Source organism: Lepisosteus oculatus, chromosome 3, assembly GCF_040954835.1.
Source record: "Lepisosteus oculatus isolate fLepOcu1 chromosome 3, fLepOcu1.hap2, whole genome shotgun sequence".
Classification (NCBI taxonomy): domain Eukaryota; kingdom Metazoa; phylum Chordata; class Actinopteri; order Semionotiformes; family Lepisosteidae; genus Lepisosteus; species Lepisosteus oculatus.
In genome coordinates this window covers 53,871,166-53,889,641 of record NC_090698.1, presented here as the reverse complement: position 1 = coordinate 53,889,641, position 18,476 = coordinate 53,871,166, and the positions used below count along the sequence as shown (strand labels likewise).

General features: G+C 35.5%; 1 protein-coding gene and 1 long non-coding RNA gene across 5 annotated transcripts in view; one reads left to right on the top strand and one right to left on the bottom strand.

The window, feature by feature from the left end:
- sema6a (sema domain, transmembrane domain (TM), and cytoplasmic domain, (semaphorin) 6A) overlaps positions 1-18,476 on the bottom strand; it is an 84,964-nt gene that overhangs the window by 20,619 nt on the left and 45,869 nt on the right. For all 4 annotated transcript variants that reach the window (XM_015368123.2, XM_015368138.2, XM_015368131.2 and 1 more), the window contains exons 4-13: positions 17,457-17,517; positions 16,860-16,922; positions 15,631-15,732; positions 11,518-11,608; positions 8,479-8,598; positions 7,662-7,750; positions 6,136-6,353; positions 3,476-3,607; positions 2,479-2,634; positions 264-437 (exon numbers count right to left, since the gene is read on the bottom strand). In XM_015368123.2, the coding sequence (XP_015223609.1) occupies positions 264-437; positions 2,479-2,634; positions 3,476-3,607; positions 6,136-6,353; positions 7,662-7,750; positions 8,479-8,598; positions 11,518-11,608; positions 15,631-15,732; positions 16,860-16,922; positions 17,457-17,517 (1,206 nt within the window). The remainder of the gene's footprint in view (positions 1-263; positions 438-2,478; positions 2,635-3,475; positions 3,608-6,135; positions 6,354-7,661; positions 7,751-8,478; positions 8,599-11,517; positions 11,609-15,630; positions 15,733-16,859; positions 16,923-17,456; positions 17,518-18,476) is intronic.
- On the top strand, positions 6,245-17,531 carry LOC138237729 (uncharacterized). The gene is made up of 3 exons (XR_011189090.1): positions 6,245-6,453; positions 10,557-10,642; positions 17,266-17,531. It is a non-coding gene; the product is annotated as an uncharacterized lncRNA (long non-coding RNA).

Below are 18,476 nucleotides of genomic sequence, written 5' to 3'. Positions count from 1 at the left end.
GTAAGTATAGCTATCTTCAAGAGGACATTAAAAGGAATGTCTAAGTTGCCTTGAAAGGCCAACACAGTTTCAATGTCTTTTTTCTTGACTAATCTTCTATTAACTATAAGCAGGGTATATATGGAGGAACTTCAGAATACAAGTTCCACGAGCTCTCTAATTTACTAACCACTGTATTGCAATGAAACTTGATAAAATTATTTAAATGAAAGACAAGCCATCTCCTTGGATGACTCTGACCAGGGATCTAATGAGATACACACTTTTCTGGGTTGTAGACATTCAGCTCCTCCAAGAAAAGACTGTCATTTAAGAAACCACTGCTCATTTTGGCCAGGAATTTTAAAATGATCCCCCTCTCTGATCCAAGGAAAACGACGGTGTGATTCTGATAAGGTCCTGCAGCATTATCCACAGCAATGCGGGTCAGTCTGTATCTATAAAGAGACAAAGCAGGTTTCATTGTTTCAGACTGGTTTCATTGTCATTTGTCCAACAGGATAGTACATTTGAAAGGATTTAGACTGCCGATCAGCTCTTTGGTATGGAAACGTGTACAATCTGTAACAAATGGTAAGGTGTGCTATACTTCCTAGACCTTAGGCTTCTCACTTAGACTTCAGGCTTCCACCTAGCTGAAGTTTGAACTGTGGCCTCTAAACCTCCTGTCCTCCTAGTGTTGCAACCTTCAATGAGAAACGCTTCTATAAACAGTTTCATAGCTGATAACATTTATAAGCTTGAAACTTGCATAAAATAGGGTGTACTGATACTACTAGAAGTAACTGAGTACAATTGTTACAGTAGATGTGATCTTCAGGTGAATTAAGTCCCTTATTTTCTGTTTGCCTCGGCAAAGCAGTATGGATTCCTTAATAGTAGAAATAAAAATCCCCATTCATAGCCTTGCCAATAGATTCAACTATCCTCTCCAGTCTGTAACTGTATATATCTCCATTACGTGTGAAAGCTATGCATTTGTATATTATTTGTTAAAGCTTTTATTGAAGATCCACACTTGCACTCCTTTTTCTATCTCCAAGCGAATTAATTTACCAACAATTCAGTAGCATCATAAATATTTACGTCTCCTTTGTCCAGGCATTTACTATAGAAATATTTTGCTAGGTTTGTACAAATATAGTATTGTTGTAAAACAATTTATTTTTTAGAACCAAAACTAGTTGTTTTCTTGCACATTGTGAAGAAAACAGTTTTTTAGCATGAGCCATGTAAATATGAGGTGGACATGTTAGGAATTTACAAATTGTATGCATTTACCTTGATTAAAACCACTGTATTATCGTAATTAGCTAATTGCTAAGCAAATTCTGATTATAAGAAGAAGAATGACCAAGTGCCAAGCCTACATACAGATTTTCATATTTGTTTATAAATCAAGGTTTCCTACATAGAACATGTTTTCTGATATGTGATCCAGAATACCAATGTGCTACCTGGCATCTTTCAGAAGCTGAGAGAGAGTTTTGCACTTTAATTTGAAGTCATATTCATTTGTAGATTATAAAAGCTTTAGAATACTTTTGCTCTGTGAAATGATTCATGAGCCTACAAATATATACTGTATACTTTGTAACATTTTGCAAAGATGCATATTAAACATCATTTTGAACAATGCGAAGAGGGAACCTCTTGTTTGGATGAAAATGTTCTTTGAATGCTATTTAACAAATCCAAAAATGGAAGTCTAACTACCTTTCCTGAACAACTCAGATCTCGGACATGACGCTGGTAACATTTTGCACCAGGTTTCAGACCTGGACATTCATTGTTTTAAAAGAAGATCTTTTGAAAATTGTGAGCAATTCCTGAATCTGCATAGGGAAGTGACATCCAAATAATTCACCGTGAGCTGTAGGACGGAGTTTCATGAGTATGGCGCACTGTACCACTAAGACAAAATGGAATACAATGCATAAAAATTAAATACACCTTCATGTTTAATGACTCATGCTGCCAATGTTTTTTAAAGTATCAGCTTGCCAGGAACAATCTTAACAGACAACATGGCCCACTGATGTATATCAAGTTTCCCCTTGTTCGGCCTCATGGCTTCACCAGAGAACTTTTGTTTTTGCCAAACCCAAGAAGGAAGTCAAACCTTATGGCCAGTCATCTTGTCGTGAACACTTTTTCATCATAAATATGTCATACCATTTTGATACAAATCCTATATGGAATGCAAATCATCAAACCTACCAGTGCAACTTTCCCCAAAGACCTAAACAATTTGCCAAATTTAATGAGTTTCATGTGCATGTGAAAATAACAGCAGAAGGAAGAAATCCTAATCCTACAATCCTCACAAGAAAAACAAGGTTCCAACAACTTAGTTCCAACTGTACTAGTAATAATTCAGATGAACTTATATTGGATTTTATACTTAATTCAAATTATTATACATATCGGAATACATACTCAAGCAACCTGACAACTACTGCAGGAACTCCTACTCACCGAACCATTGTCTTCAAGAACCATGGTCTGTTTGCAATGGATGACACTGCTTCATCCATTAGCGGGTGCATTTTAATGAAATTTAAGGTATCATCGGGAAATTCATTGGACGTTTTGTATTTCTCAACTGATGCTGACCCAGCACAACTACCCGGCCTGTTTGATGGGGACAAAAAGAGTAATTGTTGAGGAGACAAAACAGGCAGAGTTCTCAATGATCTGCTTAGTAAACATGGTGAGTTATGAACACAAATGCCATCAAGCTTGAAAACAAAAGGAAATCAGTTTATTTTTTTTAAGAAGGAACAGGAAATCCTTTGTATGTGTATGATTTTTTTTCTTTACGGGAACTTGAACGCAATTTCCCCCTTGAATGGGAAATACATTTGGCCATACACCAGTATTCTTAAGTTGTCTATAACAGAAAACAGTTTCATTTTTAAATGTACAGTACAATTCAAATCTTTGCTTACATTTTGTCTTCTCTAAGACAGAGTTAATTGATGCATTCATAAAATTAAGTGCTAATGTTTAATAATATTTATTTTGTAGTTTTAAATAAAAATATTTTTTAAAAGGTCAAGAAGAGAATGAACATTCCTTAGACCTTCTGAGAATTCTCCTTTTCGTTTATTCTCAGATTTTATATCACACCAACACCTGACTTTACAAGATACTGGGAATGATTTTATGTTATTCATCTATAAAATATCCTGCTGCTCTATCTCTTAACAGCAACGTAAGCCATATGGAATGTGCATAGTAGCAATTATCCTGTAAAGATCTTTCTGTTAAAGCTATTTTTAAGACACAAAAGGTCCAAGGAACTGAATTAATTAGGTACACATTAGAACAAAAGTATATCTGGTTAGTGCAATAAGAGAATCACTAAGCCATCTGTGAAATTCTTTTTAGAATTGCGTTCTTCGTTTATTCAGAGGGAATTATTTTTTTCTTCTCTCCACTGACTGCTGGAACAGGGAAACGAGATGTTTACCTCGGTTTGGGCACTCTCTCATCAGGGACGGGAGTCCAAGTGGAGTCGGGGGACTTCTGTTCTTTGAATCTTCCAGTAAAGGCATTGGCAACATCTGCCATGTCATAGGCACACACTGCAGAACCGGGGATGCTGCAATTCGACATTGCACAAGACATATTTCTTACTGAAATGAGAGCTATGCATAACATTTCTCTGAATCATATGCTAAATTCAACTCTTTTTTTTAAAGGGTAACTTAAAGCAACATTAGATTCATGGCAGTCACTATGGTTGTAGACAAAGGGCAGAATTGTGGCAGCTACAGAGAACTTATTCTATTAACCTCATAATGCGAGTTGTAAATAACACAAATCAGAGAGCATTAGATATGTCAAGAACAGAAAGCAAGGCACTAAATGTATAGGCACTCTGTCAAGATAATGACTGTTTTTTTCCAATTTTATGGCTGTTCTATCCAACTGAAACATAAAGCAATTTGAAAGAAAGCCTTTTCTCTTTCCTCCCACTAGTTAAAATACATGACCTAATCAAAAGATTATGTCCTAGTGCTGAATAAGTTGTTAGACAGATGTTATGCTTATGATTGTATTTCTTAATTAACCGTGCAAATAGTTAAATTTTTAAATTCATGAAACAGAGTCATTGTGCTTGCTAGGATATTCATTCTGCAAGTCAGTGCTTCATAGGAAGCCACTTTTATGTCATTATCCGACTGGTAATGCAGCTCAAAACAGAACAAAGAACGATGGAACTCACTAGGTGACAGGCCCAAAGTCTTCCATATCTATAATTTAATGCAATAAGCAGCAAACAAATAAAGATACAGTTTATAATTTTAAGCTTGAACTGCTTCCACACACAATTTATATAATGGAATACATTAAGATAATGTAAGTATCCATGTATTTGAAGAAACATTTAAATGTTTTTTAATGTGGATTTTGAGGATTAAAAACAAGCCAGGGCATTTCAGTTATGTGATCACTTTGTGCACTGTTCCTTATAGTAATAATTAGCATTTAATCCAAATATTTTTCATGGGTAATTTTACACTTACGGAACAAAAATTGTTCAAATACAATAAAAAATTAAATGTTTGCCTTCTTACTTTAACTGATGATAAAAAAACATGCAACATGATAAATGTCAGAATCATATATTATATTAATAAAATACCAAAATATGTTTTTTTTTTGTATTTGTAGAAAGTAAAAAAAAATACAAATTTAAAACTAGAACTGTAATGATGGGCATGTAATAGGAAGACAGCCAAATCTACCCTCTACAAAATCTAACAAACATTATTGAAAGTCTGTCTATCCTCTTAATTTTGAGGCATTCTGTAAGGCATTCAAGGTAATTACTTCTGCAACAGCCATGACTAAAGAGTAGGAGACAAACCTGAAAAAGTTAAATAAACAAGGAAAAAGCAATACAACTTTTGGCAGAAACATTTACAGACCAATCAGTTTTTGAGTGGTGCCAATAAACAAGCAAAAAGAGAACTCTATCCAAACTAAAGTATTAAATACAAGTTGTTTAAGAGTTCAAGAAATCTCTTATCTAATAACAAAAGCCCTGCAGTTCAACTTGGTAACCTCAGAGAGTAAAAGAACTGTACAATGATACTAGAAGCAGGGAAGAAGGGATGCCAAGAAATGTTACTAAAAACTAGCACATGTAATAAACTAACATATAGAAATAATGACGGCTAACAGTCTGCAGTGTTCCAAGGGGCATCTGTACTCAACCAGCAAAGGTGTACACCTGAGCACAACTGGAGTTCAACCATCCATATGTTATGAATTCTAAGCTGAGTCACATCAGTATTTGACTATGAGTGATTCCATAAAAGGTGGCACAGAATTACCTGAGCACTGCTGAAGGAAGGTTAGAATTAGTTGACTGGGGCTCTTTTGGCTCCAAGTGATGCCTGCCCCTTCTTTGCAGTGTTGGTGTTTTTCCAACTGGCACAGAACTGCCGTCCTGCGGCTGCATTGTCTCTGGTGTGCTAACACATGAATGGTTCTACCGCGATGCCTGCTTTAACTCATTGTGTAGAAAAGAGTATCTGTCGTTCTCGGGCATATTGGATACAAGTTCACAATTGGTTGTGATAACATTGTGAAGCACGTCAACAACAAATTTTAATATAAGAAATAAATCCAAGTATTGGGCTGCTTATTTCTACTGTCATGTCATGTGTTGTCACACAGCTTTGTTAAGTGCCTTTGGGCAACCTTGTTGTGAAAGGCGCTATACAAAATTGAATTGAATATTGTCTATCCTGAACTCTATTTAAATGTAATGGAACTCATGGAAGTTTTAGGTGCCAGGTAACCGATCTATTTGAAGGCTCTCAAAGTACCTCCATAGAAGTATGGAGGATATTTTCAGAAGGATATTGAATACTTCCCCAGTGTCATAAGTAAAAAGCCGTAAAAGACGTCAAACAGGGATACACTAGCACTAACGGTGAGTAAAAGAACGTTCATACCGATAAGTATTTGCAGTGTAGTTCTGTCAGCCACTATTTTGCACTATCATTAGGTGGGTATATGCATTATGTAAGACATAAAAGACAAGGTTTCACAGAGTGCCTGAGAAGAAAATATTTTCAATCCACTAGACTAGACAACAACAACAAAAAGTAATACCTGTTGTAGGGTGTTGAAAATGTTGCCATGACTACATCACGGCCGTTTATCTGGATTACGTTAGTCACAGCTTGGAGGATGTTGAAATAGAAATGGGAATCCCCAGGGACCGAGCAGTTGAGACGAGCTTTGAGAAATGAAGTCCACTGCTTCTCCAGCACCCTCTGAGACCCTCCTCTGTCGTTCTTGCACACTCGTGCCACCCTGGGAAAAACAACCTGGGCAAAAGGTTTCTGGGTCAGAAAACTGCGTTTCTCCAATCGTCTCCACAGTGGGTTTTGCCAGGACAATTGAAAAAAAAAGATCAGAAATTATCTGGTATGTTGAATATTTCTTTCTATCCACCCACGGTGCTATTCCAGCTCTAGAATAATGTGATAAACTCAAGTCTCCGTTTACCAAAAGGACACTTAAACATGTGGGAATAGATTCAGAATTCAGTAACTGAAAAGCTGGAAAGATTCTTTTTTATCTCTTGCATGCAGCAACCTAAAACAGATAATTTTTAGACCTTTTGGTTCTGACATTTATAATAATATCAGAAACCCTTCAGGAGTTTTTATGACAGTAGATATTCAGGAACTCATACGTGCAAAGGTTACTTAGATTCTAACCTTTCTAACCTTCTTATCTTGACTAATTAGGAACTGTAGGTTAGAAATTTCAATATACAATTGTAATCAGTCTGCTCACCTGGAATTAATGTCCTAGATACTGTTTTCACAGACAACAAAAAAATAAATGCTGTTTCCTCATTTTAGAAATAAAATTGTATGCCCTCTACTGATGTTTTCAATATGAAAATAGAATAGTGAATTTGCATAAATTGTTTTTCCTAGCAACTATTTTTTCTGTTTTCATCCTAAATATTGAAATTGTAGTTCAATTAAATGTGCCAAACGGTGTGGGGGGAAATAGTATTCCCTAGAAAATGGGTTTTATGTTATGGAAGAAGTACATCATTTGCAAGAGGTCACATTTTCTTTTTCCTAAACAAATATCTTTACATATAGAATTCTCTCTATGTAAGAATTGATTCAGCAATAGCAGCAAGATCGGCTTAGTCTTTCAAAAATGGTCAAACCCTTTTAATGCATAAAATATTCAGAAAGCCATTATTCCTTTGATCCTTTACAAACATTCATAAAGAAACTTGAACAAATCATTCAGTGATTGAGGTGACTGATATGTGTATGCGAATATCCTGTATATTAAAAATATATTCCTAATGTATTTAAACAGTATTATCATTCTTTTTCAATCACTTTCAAAACTGCAACATTCTGTTTACATCAGTACATAGAATGGACTATTTAGTTTAATATATTTTAGTAAAGTTTATGTTCTTCCTGCAAAAAACAACAAGGCACTCAATACAACCACCTCATTTATGTGCCAATGTTTTATCCGGTTTCTGGTCTTATCAAGGAAGCCAGAGTGTTTTCGGAAACTGTTTTACACCAATATTCTGCTGCAGTGTGAGGCAAAGTCTGTTGTAGCTTCCACGTTCTCTAGCCCAGACTTACCTTCCCCATGCTGTTGTACTCCACTGCAATTTCACGAAAGAAGAAGTAGATGTAGTCACCATAATCCACTGCCTGTACAAAGTATGGCTCTGAAAAAAAGAAAAAGAAGGATTATTACAGGGCAATTTCTAACAAAAAGAATCAAACAGCAAAAAATGAGCCAAATATGGGATATTGATGAGACCTATCCGATGTAACTTTAATTGAAGCCACCATGTTATTTTAATTACAGAAGCTTCTAACTACACAGTAGAAATGAAATACATTTGACTTTAAAACACTGGTTACAGTATTTCCAAATAAATACTAATGCCAAAACTGTGGCTTGGCTCCGAAGGTAGTAGGCTAAATTATATAGCTTGTGTGCATTTCATAAACAACAAAAATGTTTTGCTTGACTTGTCAAGATGTCAGGAATGTTAGCCTAATTTCAGCTGATGAAGGGGGGACTATAAAGCTTTGGAGCCAACATCTAAAACACATCTGATTTACATCTGAAAATGCAGTTTCCTTATTTCCTCGGTGCTTAACAACTGGCTAGCTTAAAAGCAAAATCAGGCATAGGCAGAGCTTAGCTGTCTTAAACATTACTCATTAAATCAACGGTCAGGCAAGGAGGACAGTGAAGCTGCTATCTGAAGCGTTTAGCACGGCAACTGTTCTTACATGCATAGCTCAAACCTGCCTCCAGAACCAAAGAACCCATTTCCTTCTGCCAAATCCCAGAACTCTGTCTGTGACCTGACCCTGCATTCAGACGCATTGTGTTTCCATCAACATTTTAAGAATTGTCTGATGTACACATCGGTTTACTCACCTTTCAGCCATTTTGAGTCATGTTTGACTGTTCGCAGGGTTGGACTGTCTCCAAGGCTGCGATAAATGACAGCATCGATCGCTAGAAAATCCGTTACCGTGGCAGAGTAAAGCTTCCCATCTGGAGAGAAAAGAAAGAGACCAGCACTCATTTTCCCACATCAGTCATACACACAAAGAAAATAAGCTGGATGACTGAAATCATTTCAATACATGCTGGAACACTGGACTGGAAATTTTAACTGCATAATTGGAGAGGCAACGAAAGACTAAATGGTTTGGATTTTTAAATTACACAGAGATTTACAACTCTGTCAGAAATTAAGGGGTAGCCCTGAAATGTTTACCCTGCCATAGAAAAATGGAAAAAAGAGGATAATAATTAAGTTAGCAATTTATATCAATGGGGATGAATTAGAGAATCTAACAGTAAAACAATCTGGACAAGCTACACATCATCCTAAAAAGCTAGTTCACACTGCAGTTTTTGTTATTGTCTTGTTCTTAATGTGAGGCAATCGCTGAATATTCTTATGTCTAATTTTCCACTGAGATGTCCACATTGCATTTATGTAATTAAGTTGAGACCTCCAGAAACGCTTCTTTGTTCATAGGCCCTGAAATATTTTATATTCTCCTCATTAATTCAATAATATAAAATGGGCATGTGCCAATGCAACAAGAAATCACTGTGAAAGAAATACAACATTAATAAAGGCTAAATTGTATACAGTATATTGAGTGCATTTCTTAAACAACAAATCATTTTGAAATGTACTGTTCAGAAAAGATATTGCATGACCTTTCCAGGCATCAGTAGTTACTATATTTACAACTGATGAAAACAGTACAACTTGTTTGGCTACAAATTTGATATACACAAGTTTATGTAACTCAATATATACTATAAATATAAACTACTGTAAGAGCCTGAAAAAACATTTAAAAATACAGTTACCAAGACCACATAAATACTTTTATTTAAACTTACTTAATGGGCTACAGCTACAGTACAACAAATGTCACCAAGTGAAACCTGTGCTCCACAGAGAGGAAGACACAAGCTGGCCCTTCAACTACCGTTTTCCTTGTTTGTTATCTCTACAGTAGATAATGATTTACAATTCAGCAGCCAATCGATCATCAATGAAATAAGTGACTAATGAACACAATCATACTATGTTTACAGATCACATAGTAACTTTACATGTGACTCCCAGGCACAAGCCACTGTAGTTCCTTATGTATTAGTCTGAATCCTTAAATCCTTCTTTCTTATAATGTGATTTATTATAGACCAGACTAAATAAGTAAATAAGATTATTTTTTTTACGAATGTGAATTGTGTGGATCTGGATCACTTTGGTCAGGTGTTGGAGGAGGGCAGATACCACTGGAAGCTGCATTCATTGGGGACTGGCAACATTATTATGTATAAACATGACATGGATGACAGACCTATGATCTTATTATGCATTTTGACAGTCTGATTAAAGCCTTGTTGAGGCCTGTGCAACTCAAGGGATACGGTGTGTTACGATGTTTTACCACACAAATTTAGAATTTCTCAAAATGTATACACTATACATCAGTGATCTGGCTAGCTCTTCAGGTGCAACGCACAAAAAAAGGAAAAAAAACATAAACATGACAAACTAGAACTATAAATTATAAACATGACAAATGGAAAAGAAGAAACAAAATGAACTTGCTACTGCTAATTACCAATGACTGACTCTGCAACAACAACTTAGCAAGTGAAGCAGATGGAAATTTGAAAGACACGTTTCAGGGGGTGGTGTGAAAGGCTGCAATCTGTAATCGAGTGGAGTGGAATTCATTCATTCAGTGCTTGCTGAATTACCTAAAATGGTAGACACTTTTGTACAGGACATGTCCTTTGGAAGAGACATTAAACAGAGGTCCTGACTATGTGGTCGTTATAGATCTCGTGGCAGTTTGGAATACTAGGGGTAGTAACTTCAATCATCCATTAATCTGGTAAAGGCATTCATCACATCATCTGCTACATAGTGAGGCTGTTCTGTATGATTACAACTGTTGTTGTTTATCACGCAGGTTGGTGTGGTGTGACACATCTGTGGTGACTGAAGTGGACACTCCTATTTCATCACTTGGGATGAAAAGATCTATTGCATAAAAAGGTAATTATTTAATTAAAGCACCTTAATATTTGTGAGGCCATGGCATTCATACAACTTTTGAAAAACTGAATATTCTGCTTATTGTGGAGCAGCTTAAGAAATAAGGAACAGGGATGTTTTCCAAATCTAGAGAAGCATGACAAGAAGATTTCCATCTGTGGCAGAACTCGTCATGCGAATCTTACCAATATAAGTCAACAACCTCCTTGAATGTGCCTCCTTATCTTTTAAAAATGTGGACAGGGATAACATAAGTCACATAAAAATGACGGTCTCTTCATATAACGTTACACCAAAACTGAGATTTATGAAGGGACTTTTCCTAAAAGAATCAGTTGATAAGTGAGTTGTTTTTGTTACATAGTTTTTCATCAAATATGTTTATTTTTGTTTTACAAGGACTGCAATATGTATCATTTCAAAATTTAATTTGACAGGGGAATTAAAATTACTGCAGTAAAACTGCTAAATCATGTTATATTGTACTACATTACGGTTAATTGTTGCAATTGTTTTGAGTATCATACCACTGATTACATAACATACCAATGTTTTTTTCCATTTATACATAACTCCTCTGTGAATTCTGCCTAATTTTACAGTGACAAGATGGTATTCATAATAATGATATACAGTTATGTGCAATATACTGCCTTTGTTTTGTAATAAAGAATATATAGGCAATATTTATTTTCTATGCTGAAGCTATAATCTTTTTCTTATTTGAAAACTGATTCCTCTTACAGGACTAAGTACACAATTAAGGAAACACAAAATTCTGAATAAAGCACCGTTTTCAACGACAAAAGCACATTTCTATGGCATTCTTCATGGGTACAACACAGACATCTTTACATTTTGGTGTATGAACGTACCAGCGAAAAGAGCAACATTGGCGTGCTTTGCATCATAGGGGCATCGAGCCATTCCACTGATCTCTTCTCCAACGGTGTCCAGGGAATCCATCTGCAAATCAGGGAGAGGGATTTCAGAATATCTCTGGTAGGGCTGCCTTCTGACCATATTTAATTACACACATTGATAAGTGAATGAATGTGTGTGGGTAGAAATTAATTATCCTGTAGTAGGGTTAAATGTAGTTGATCATTTACATATACTGTAAGGTGTTCTATCAAGTGCTAGGTACTTCGTTTAGAATGACTAAGATCTATTTTAGCTTATCTGTGCAGGTTTACAGGCTTTCAAGCTTTTCCTGACGAAAAAGGGAGGCTGGTCAAAATAAAAATATTATGCTCTACTTTTTTAGCATCTCCTTTTGCTCAAATCTCAATGGAACCTGCCCAACATAAGAAGAACTTACAAAATCTGTGTAAAAAAGTCAAAGCACTTAAAGAGCTCTGTTGGGAGCTACTTCTCGAAATTCAACTAATTACCACATAAACCATAACTTTTTTAAAACGCCAAATGAGAGTAAAAAGATAATTGAACCTTGAAGAAGGATAACTGCAATTAAATTTAACAATCTAAATTATTTTTACATTCTGTTTCACACTCCTCATTTTTCATACTCCTAATTTTTTCAAGCATTTTAAGATGTTCCAGTACATCTACAGGTAACAAGAAAATGCAGCTTTTTCAACTCTCTCTCCACCCGTTCACTGGGTGAAAGTCACTGAAACCTGTTTCAGAACAGTTCAAGGAACTTTGCGGTCTGTGGTTTTTGGCAAACAGTCATTGATTTATCCTTGTGGAGAGAAATCGAAAGAAGAGGCAGACAAATAAATGGGACACATATGAGGTCTATAGATCACGAAGCAGGCAAAAAAGAACAGTAAGCTGATTTTATCCGGTAAAGAAATGAATTTTCTTTTTAATTAAATTCAACACACTTCCATCGAGTTCCAGGTTTTTGTAATGCCTAACCTAACACAAATATACTAAAAACATATATACGCATCAAATAAATGTCCTAATTTGAACATATATACAGAAATGAATCTGAATTCTCTACTTCCTTATAAAAGGTGTATAAATTCAGTCAACTACATTTTACAATGCAAGTGAACATCCTTAACTGTAGTACTAAAGAATAAAATAAACTTTCCATCAATCAATCTGAGAATGTAATGACAGCAGATATTTGATGCCAACCCCTCAGTGTAACAAATAAAATACTTTGGTTTATGCTTTAAATCATCTTTCTTGATTTCTTTACCCCATTTTCTTGTCAAATATGATGGCCAATACAACCACACTGCAGCTGCATTATCACCTTGTCAGTTCATCTTGTCAGATCTCACAATCTAAACAAGGCTGGGCCTGGCCAGCACTGGGAAGTGAGACCTCCAAGGAAAATCGTGTTGTTGCTGTAAGTGCTTTTCGTGGACAAGTATGTTTCACTCTTCCCTCTGGATAAGAATTTTCAAGCAAAATCAATGGCGATGTACTGTGAACAGAGATTTGGTCATGTAAGAGGTGCTGTCCTTTGGATGAGATGTTAATCTAGAGGCCCTGACTTGATCATTAAAGAGCAGGGATGTTAACCTTGCTGTGCAGGCTAAAGTGTACTGGGTTCCTGATGCATCAGTGCCATGCATTACCCAGGTGAATGCTGTACTTCACTGGGTCCTCTTGTACTGTTTGGGATACTTCTGAATGAAATGTTCTACATAGATGTGCTTTAATAAATAATTATTTATTATAAAATAATTATCATTCCTAACACAAAGTTCTAATTTGCTGTCTGCAAAACCCCAAAGTACTGTGATGCTTTGAACCTATATGAAAACATTTGTCTTCCTTGGCCTCGCAGTCAGAATAAATTACGATATTCCAATCTAATCTCTGTCATGATGAATTGTGTAATTCCAGTTTAATCTTAGTTTTGGCTCAGAATCCGAGGTGCCACAAAATCAATATCCACTGCTTTGACTTGTCTCAGGCATTTCTCAGTTATTAAGGGTAGGTAGGTCCCTTTTCAGCCCTTCTCAGTTATTAAAGATGGTGAAAAAGAAGTACTGCAAGTACCCATGTGACCTGCAAAGATCAGCACTAAATCCCTAACACAGCGCAGCAACAGGTGATGTCATCAATACTAGCAATATATCAAGGTAGGAATGCAGCTGTAAAAGCCATTAGTGAGTCCTGGTTAACTCATCCTAATAAAATATCAGGAAGAAAACAAAGGAGGAATAAGAAAAAATAGAGGCTGTCTGTGGCAAGAGACTAGAAAGGTGTTTATTGGGAACATTAACTGTGATAAGCAGAGCTGGAAACACAAATATTTGGGTAGGAATTGGAGCTGGCTGCAGATGGGGCTAGGGATGGATGGATGAGGTTAGATGCTGCTGACAAGAACATTTGTACTGATTTTCACTCCCCCTGTCAAGTGACTCTGATTAATGTGAAATGTGCCAGCCCCTGAAACAGAGCTCCATTCAGGCCAATCACACGAGGGAAGAGGAAAAGAAAACTGCAGCCAAGGTAGATGTGCACACGTGCAGCTCCTTCTTTCAGACACTAGAGTTAAGCCAAATAGATTAAAAGGGTTATCTTCTGCTGAGGAGGCTATTGCCAACAGAGCTGTCAATTGAGCTTCTCCCCATTACAATTAGGCTGCATTTAAAGATTGTTCTGTGTCATTCATTAAATCTTTTTGAACTCCAATACTCTTTATTCAGAGGCCTGCTTCGACTTGCTGGTTAAACAATACTTCATCACAAGCCCTGTTTTCTAACTGTTCATCCTGACTTTCATGTACACTACATAGCGCCCCTTCCCTCTAGTGTCATATGATACTTTTTCCATCCGAGGCCTCTATGGCACAGGAGCTCAACATACGAACACACAACTGAAAGTGCCTGATCTCCATCCACACCAAATATGAGCAATTTGACAGATGCTTTTGTTAGTATATTAGTCTGTTTTAATCTTCAATCCTTAGAATTTAACAACACGTTCAGTACTTAAGAATGACTTGACAGATAAAAAATCATAGATTTCCAGTTTTTCTTATAAGTTGTAGAGGTTCTTTATCAATCGAATATAGACCTTCAATTCCATTGCTTCATTAAATCAAATAGATTGATTTGAAAGGATTTTGGTTTATTTTTAAATGATAAGAGAAAGTGCTCTAGTGCTAAAGAAATGTAGACTGTTATCATAATGCCTGCGCTTAAGAAATGATAAATTATTAGAGTCCCGAAGAATAGCATACAGATGAGAAATTAAGATGATGATTTTAAAATGTTTGTAAAATTCAGAGTTACTTGAATTATTACTTGAAAAGTGAAAAAGGCCATTTAAGCCAACAAGGAAACTATTACATTTGAATAATTCATACCCAGATAACAATGGCCAACAGGATCTAAAATGAAGTATTACACTGTAAAAGTGTCACAGATAAGAATTCCAGATGTCCTAGAAATTCTGTGAGCTTGGCATTCATTTGATTCACAAAACAAGATTTCGTTGCATTTTGCTTTTTTCATTTTACTAAAAGATAAACGTGTCTTGCCGTTACATTCCAAAGGTATTACACAGTGCATGGAGTGCATATAGCAAGGTCTAAAAAAAAATGAAACTTAAGTTGTTTGAGGACAGTGTGCAAGACATTGAGATTTCTTTGAGTGTCCTTCAAGGAAATAAGTAGCTGTGTAACCTCAGGTTTTTATAATGGTGTGTGATCCATTGTGAAGTTTTCCATTACTAATCTGGATAACAGCTGCACTCAAGACTGCATGGGATAACAGACTTGAACCATGAGTTTGGAAAACGTCTTTTAAGGAGTACAGTTGAATATGGATAAGGATGATGAAAATTTAGATTAACATCATTGAAAAAAAGATATATGGTGAATCTGAAATCATTACCTGTTACTACATGATGTACAAACGGATTTATCCGCCATTATCTTTACTTTTCAATGATTAATTCTAATTATTTATTTTCAATTACTTGTTTTAATCATAAACTCCATTAATGTTTACCATTAGCTACAAGACTGGAAAAGAAAATAAGAAACATACCTTGTACGTTCGGCATGCAGGGTTGAAGGCATTTGTTCCACATACAAACAATGTATCATTGTTTTGTTGAAGAAGAACTTTTATAAAATTATGACATTCGTCCTTGAAGAAAACAAAGAAAAACTCCCATAAGCAATGGAATGCTTGTATTGCCTTCATGGAAAATGTGTTTTAAGTAGGCTTTGAATACCTGTAACTGAAGCTAAAACCACAAATCACTACTAATATCACAACACATATTTTTAGTATGGAATGTAAAAATAATTTTAATAACTGAAAAAAAATTGGGTCTGTGAATATAAGAATTTTAAAATGTTTTTATATGCATTGCAATCACAGTAAAGCACAGAATTATGCATTGTTTTAATTGGTATGCTTGGAAAAATGGGTAACAATAAAAGTTTTAGAAAGTTCAAGCATTCTCTTATCTTTACATTGAGAGGTCGTGGAAGGTGTGAACCTCATTTAAAGATAAATGACCTTTCTTAACAAAGGTTTTAGAACAGACATTTGCTGTACAGTTACAAGCTCTTCTCAGAGTTGTGAATGATCTGGTGAGGATTCTCTTTCTACCCAATGTTTTCTGCAGGAACATAGTACATGCTGATATTGTCCTTTGACACTGTTGATCATTTTATCTTGCTTAATAGATATTAGAAGGTTGTTGGTCTAATTGAAAATGCTTTATTGTGGTTTAAATCTTCCCTAATAAAAAAAAAACATCTGTTTGAATTGGCCTTTGTTCTTGTCCATCAGAAAGGTTGATCACATTTTAATTCACCATGAAACTTTATTTTAACTCCAAGAAGGCTCCATATCTGAGATGTTAGTTTTTCTTCTTCCTGCTTTTCAGTGTAGAATTAATCTCTACTAGCACATATGCTGTGGGGGCCCATACTCATGTCTTGTGGTTTTAATGCAACTCAGTATATATATATATTTGTTCTCAATTTCAGGTCTTCTAATTACACAATACAGTCTAATGATGAGAATAAAATGGTACTGTAGTTTATAATATGATAAATAGCCATGAATTCTCTCAATAATTCACAGTCTGTGGTACCTCCAACAGAAAGAACTCGCTGTTCAATTCAATGCTCTTTGACAATCAGTGAACCCACACAAGTGAAGAGTAAACACATGGAAACACTAGTTACATTACAGAAGCTTTGAAAACAAGAGACAGATGTGACCTTTTTAAAAGCCATCCTCAAAATGAATCAGCATACCTTGTGCTTTCCCTTCATTCTACAAGTGTCGACATCGCCTTGTCTAGACTTCCATGTCAATTTCTGTAAAGAGCAAAGCAAAGGCAAATCGACAGAGATAAAAATATTGCTGTGGCTGATTTTCAAGGTAAGTACTCTCTAGAGATAACAAGAGTAATGAGCACAATACTTCCAAAAGATTATGGCAAATTCCCTCTTGCACAGTTTGCCTGTTTTTAAAATTATTTCTGAACCAGACCATTTATGTAAGCATACTTTGTGATAAATATTCAAGTTCTTTTTCTGATGGAAGTGAACTTTATCAAAATGAACAAATATCCTTCTTATACTGAATATCATGAATGGCATGGTAAGTTAAGAAGACTAGTATGTTCATGTAAATGCTTTCTCTTCTCCTTGTACACAGGAAGATGACGCATGCCGAAAGAGCCATTCAATTCCAGATTGTATCATGAGCTTAAGGGGGAGTCACAGTATTTTTTTCTTCCTGTCTGAGTCATCGGATCCTTCTCAAGTTCCACTCCATTCAGGTAATTAGTGCACAGCACGTAAGCTATCATGGTACATGGAACAGTTTGAAGGGAAAAACATACTTACTTTGTTAAAAAAAATTTCCTCCGTATGCGATGTATCCATATCAATTGTATAAATATGATCCCTAGAAAGATTTAAAAAAAGGACACATTAAAATAACATAATAAAAAACGAAATAACTAAATTGAATGTTGTATATACAGAAAACAAAAGCAGTCTGTAAAAGAACTATCACTTCTCTCACTTGGAGGAAGACAGCAGGGGCTTACAGTACTGCTGTTTCAAACAAAGGCCGCTTTGTTTTCTGAGGAGGTTTACAGGTGCAGTGCAAAAGCTGGAATTTAGCATGAAGTTTTAACCGTATTCTGTTCAGGTCAGTTAAGCATGGCGTTTGGCCTTAGGAAGTTTAAATTAACAGTTCTTAAATAGTATGTTGCACTTTTGTGCTCAACCTGACATTTCAGGTTTCTTACTATCATAAAAACTATGGAACGTAAAGAAGCTCTGTTTATTTTAGAAATGTTCCCTGACCACAAGAATTTTATAAACAAAGCAGAAAGGTGAAAAAAGAAAGCCTTTAGTTGAAGAGAGGAAAAACAGAGTTCAAGCCAAAAACTCCAAATTGTTTTAGAGGTTTATGATTAATTGCAGGTGTGTTTTTAATCCTACACCATCTTACTTAATGCTCTCCGAGGCTCATTTTAATTATACAATAAACTCATACACCTTTGTAGCAAATTTAGTTCTCTTGCCAAAATTTATAAGCACATGGACCAATGGTCTACTTCAACCTCTGACAAAAGAGAGAAAATTGTAGAGCCAATGGTTTCTTAAATTTCAATAAATTGCTAGAAATTTGGAACATATCTTGCTAATGTTAAAAGACTTGGCTGGATTATGAAAGTTCATTTTTCTTTTTGAAAATCCAATAACTAATGCTGGACTTTATACACTGTCTTTCGGAACTGCTTGCCTTGTACTTGATTCTAAAATTTACTGACTGTTCTGAAACCTGCTGTCTTCACATATTGGGATATATATAAACAGAATTTTTTTAACTTGAGTGCAAAACTATTTTTGTTG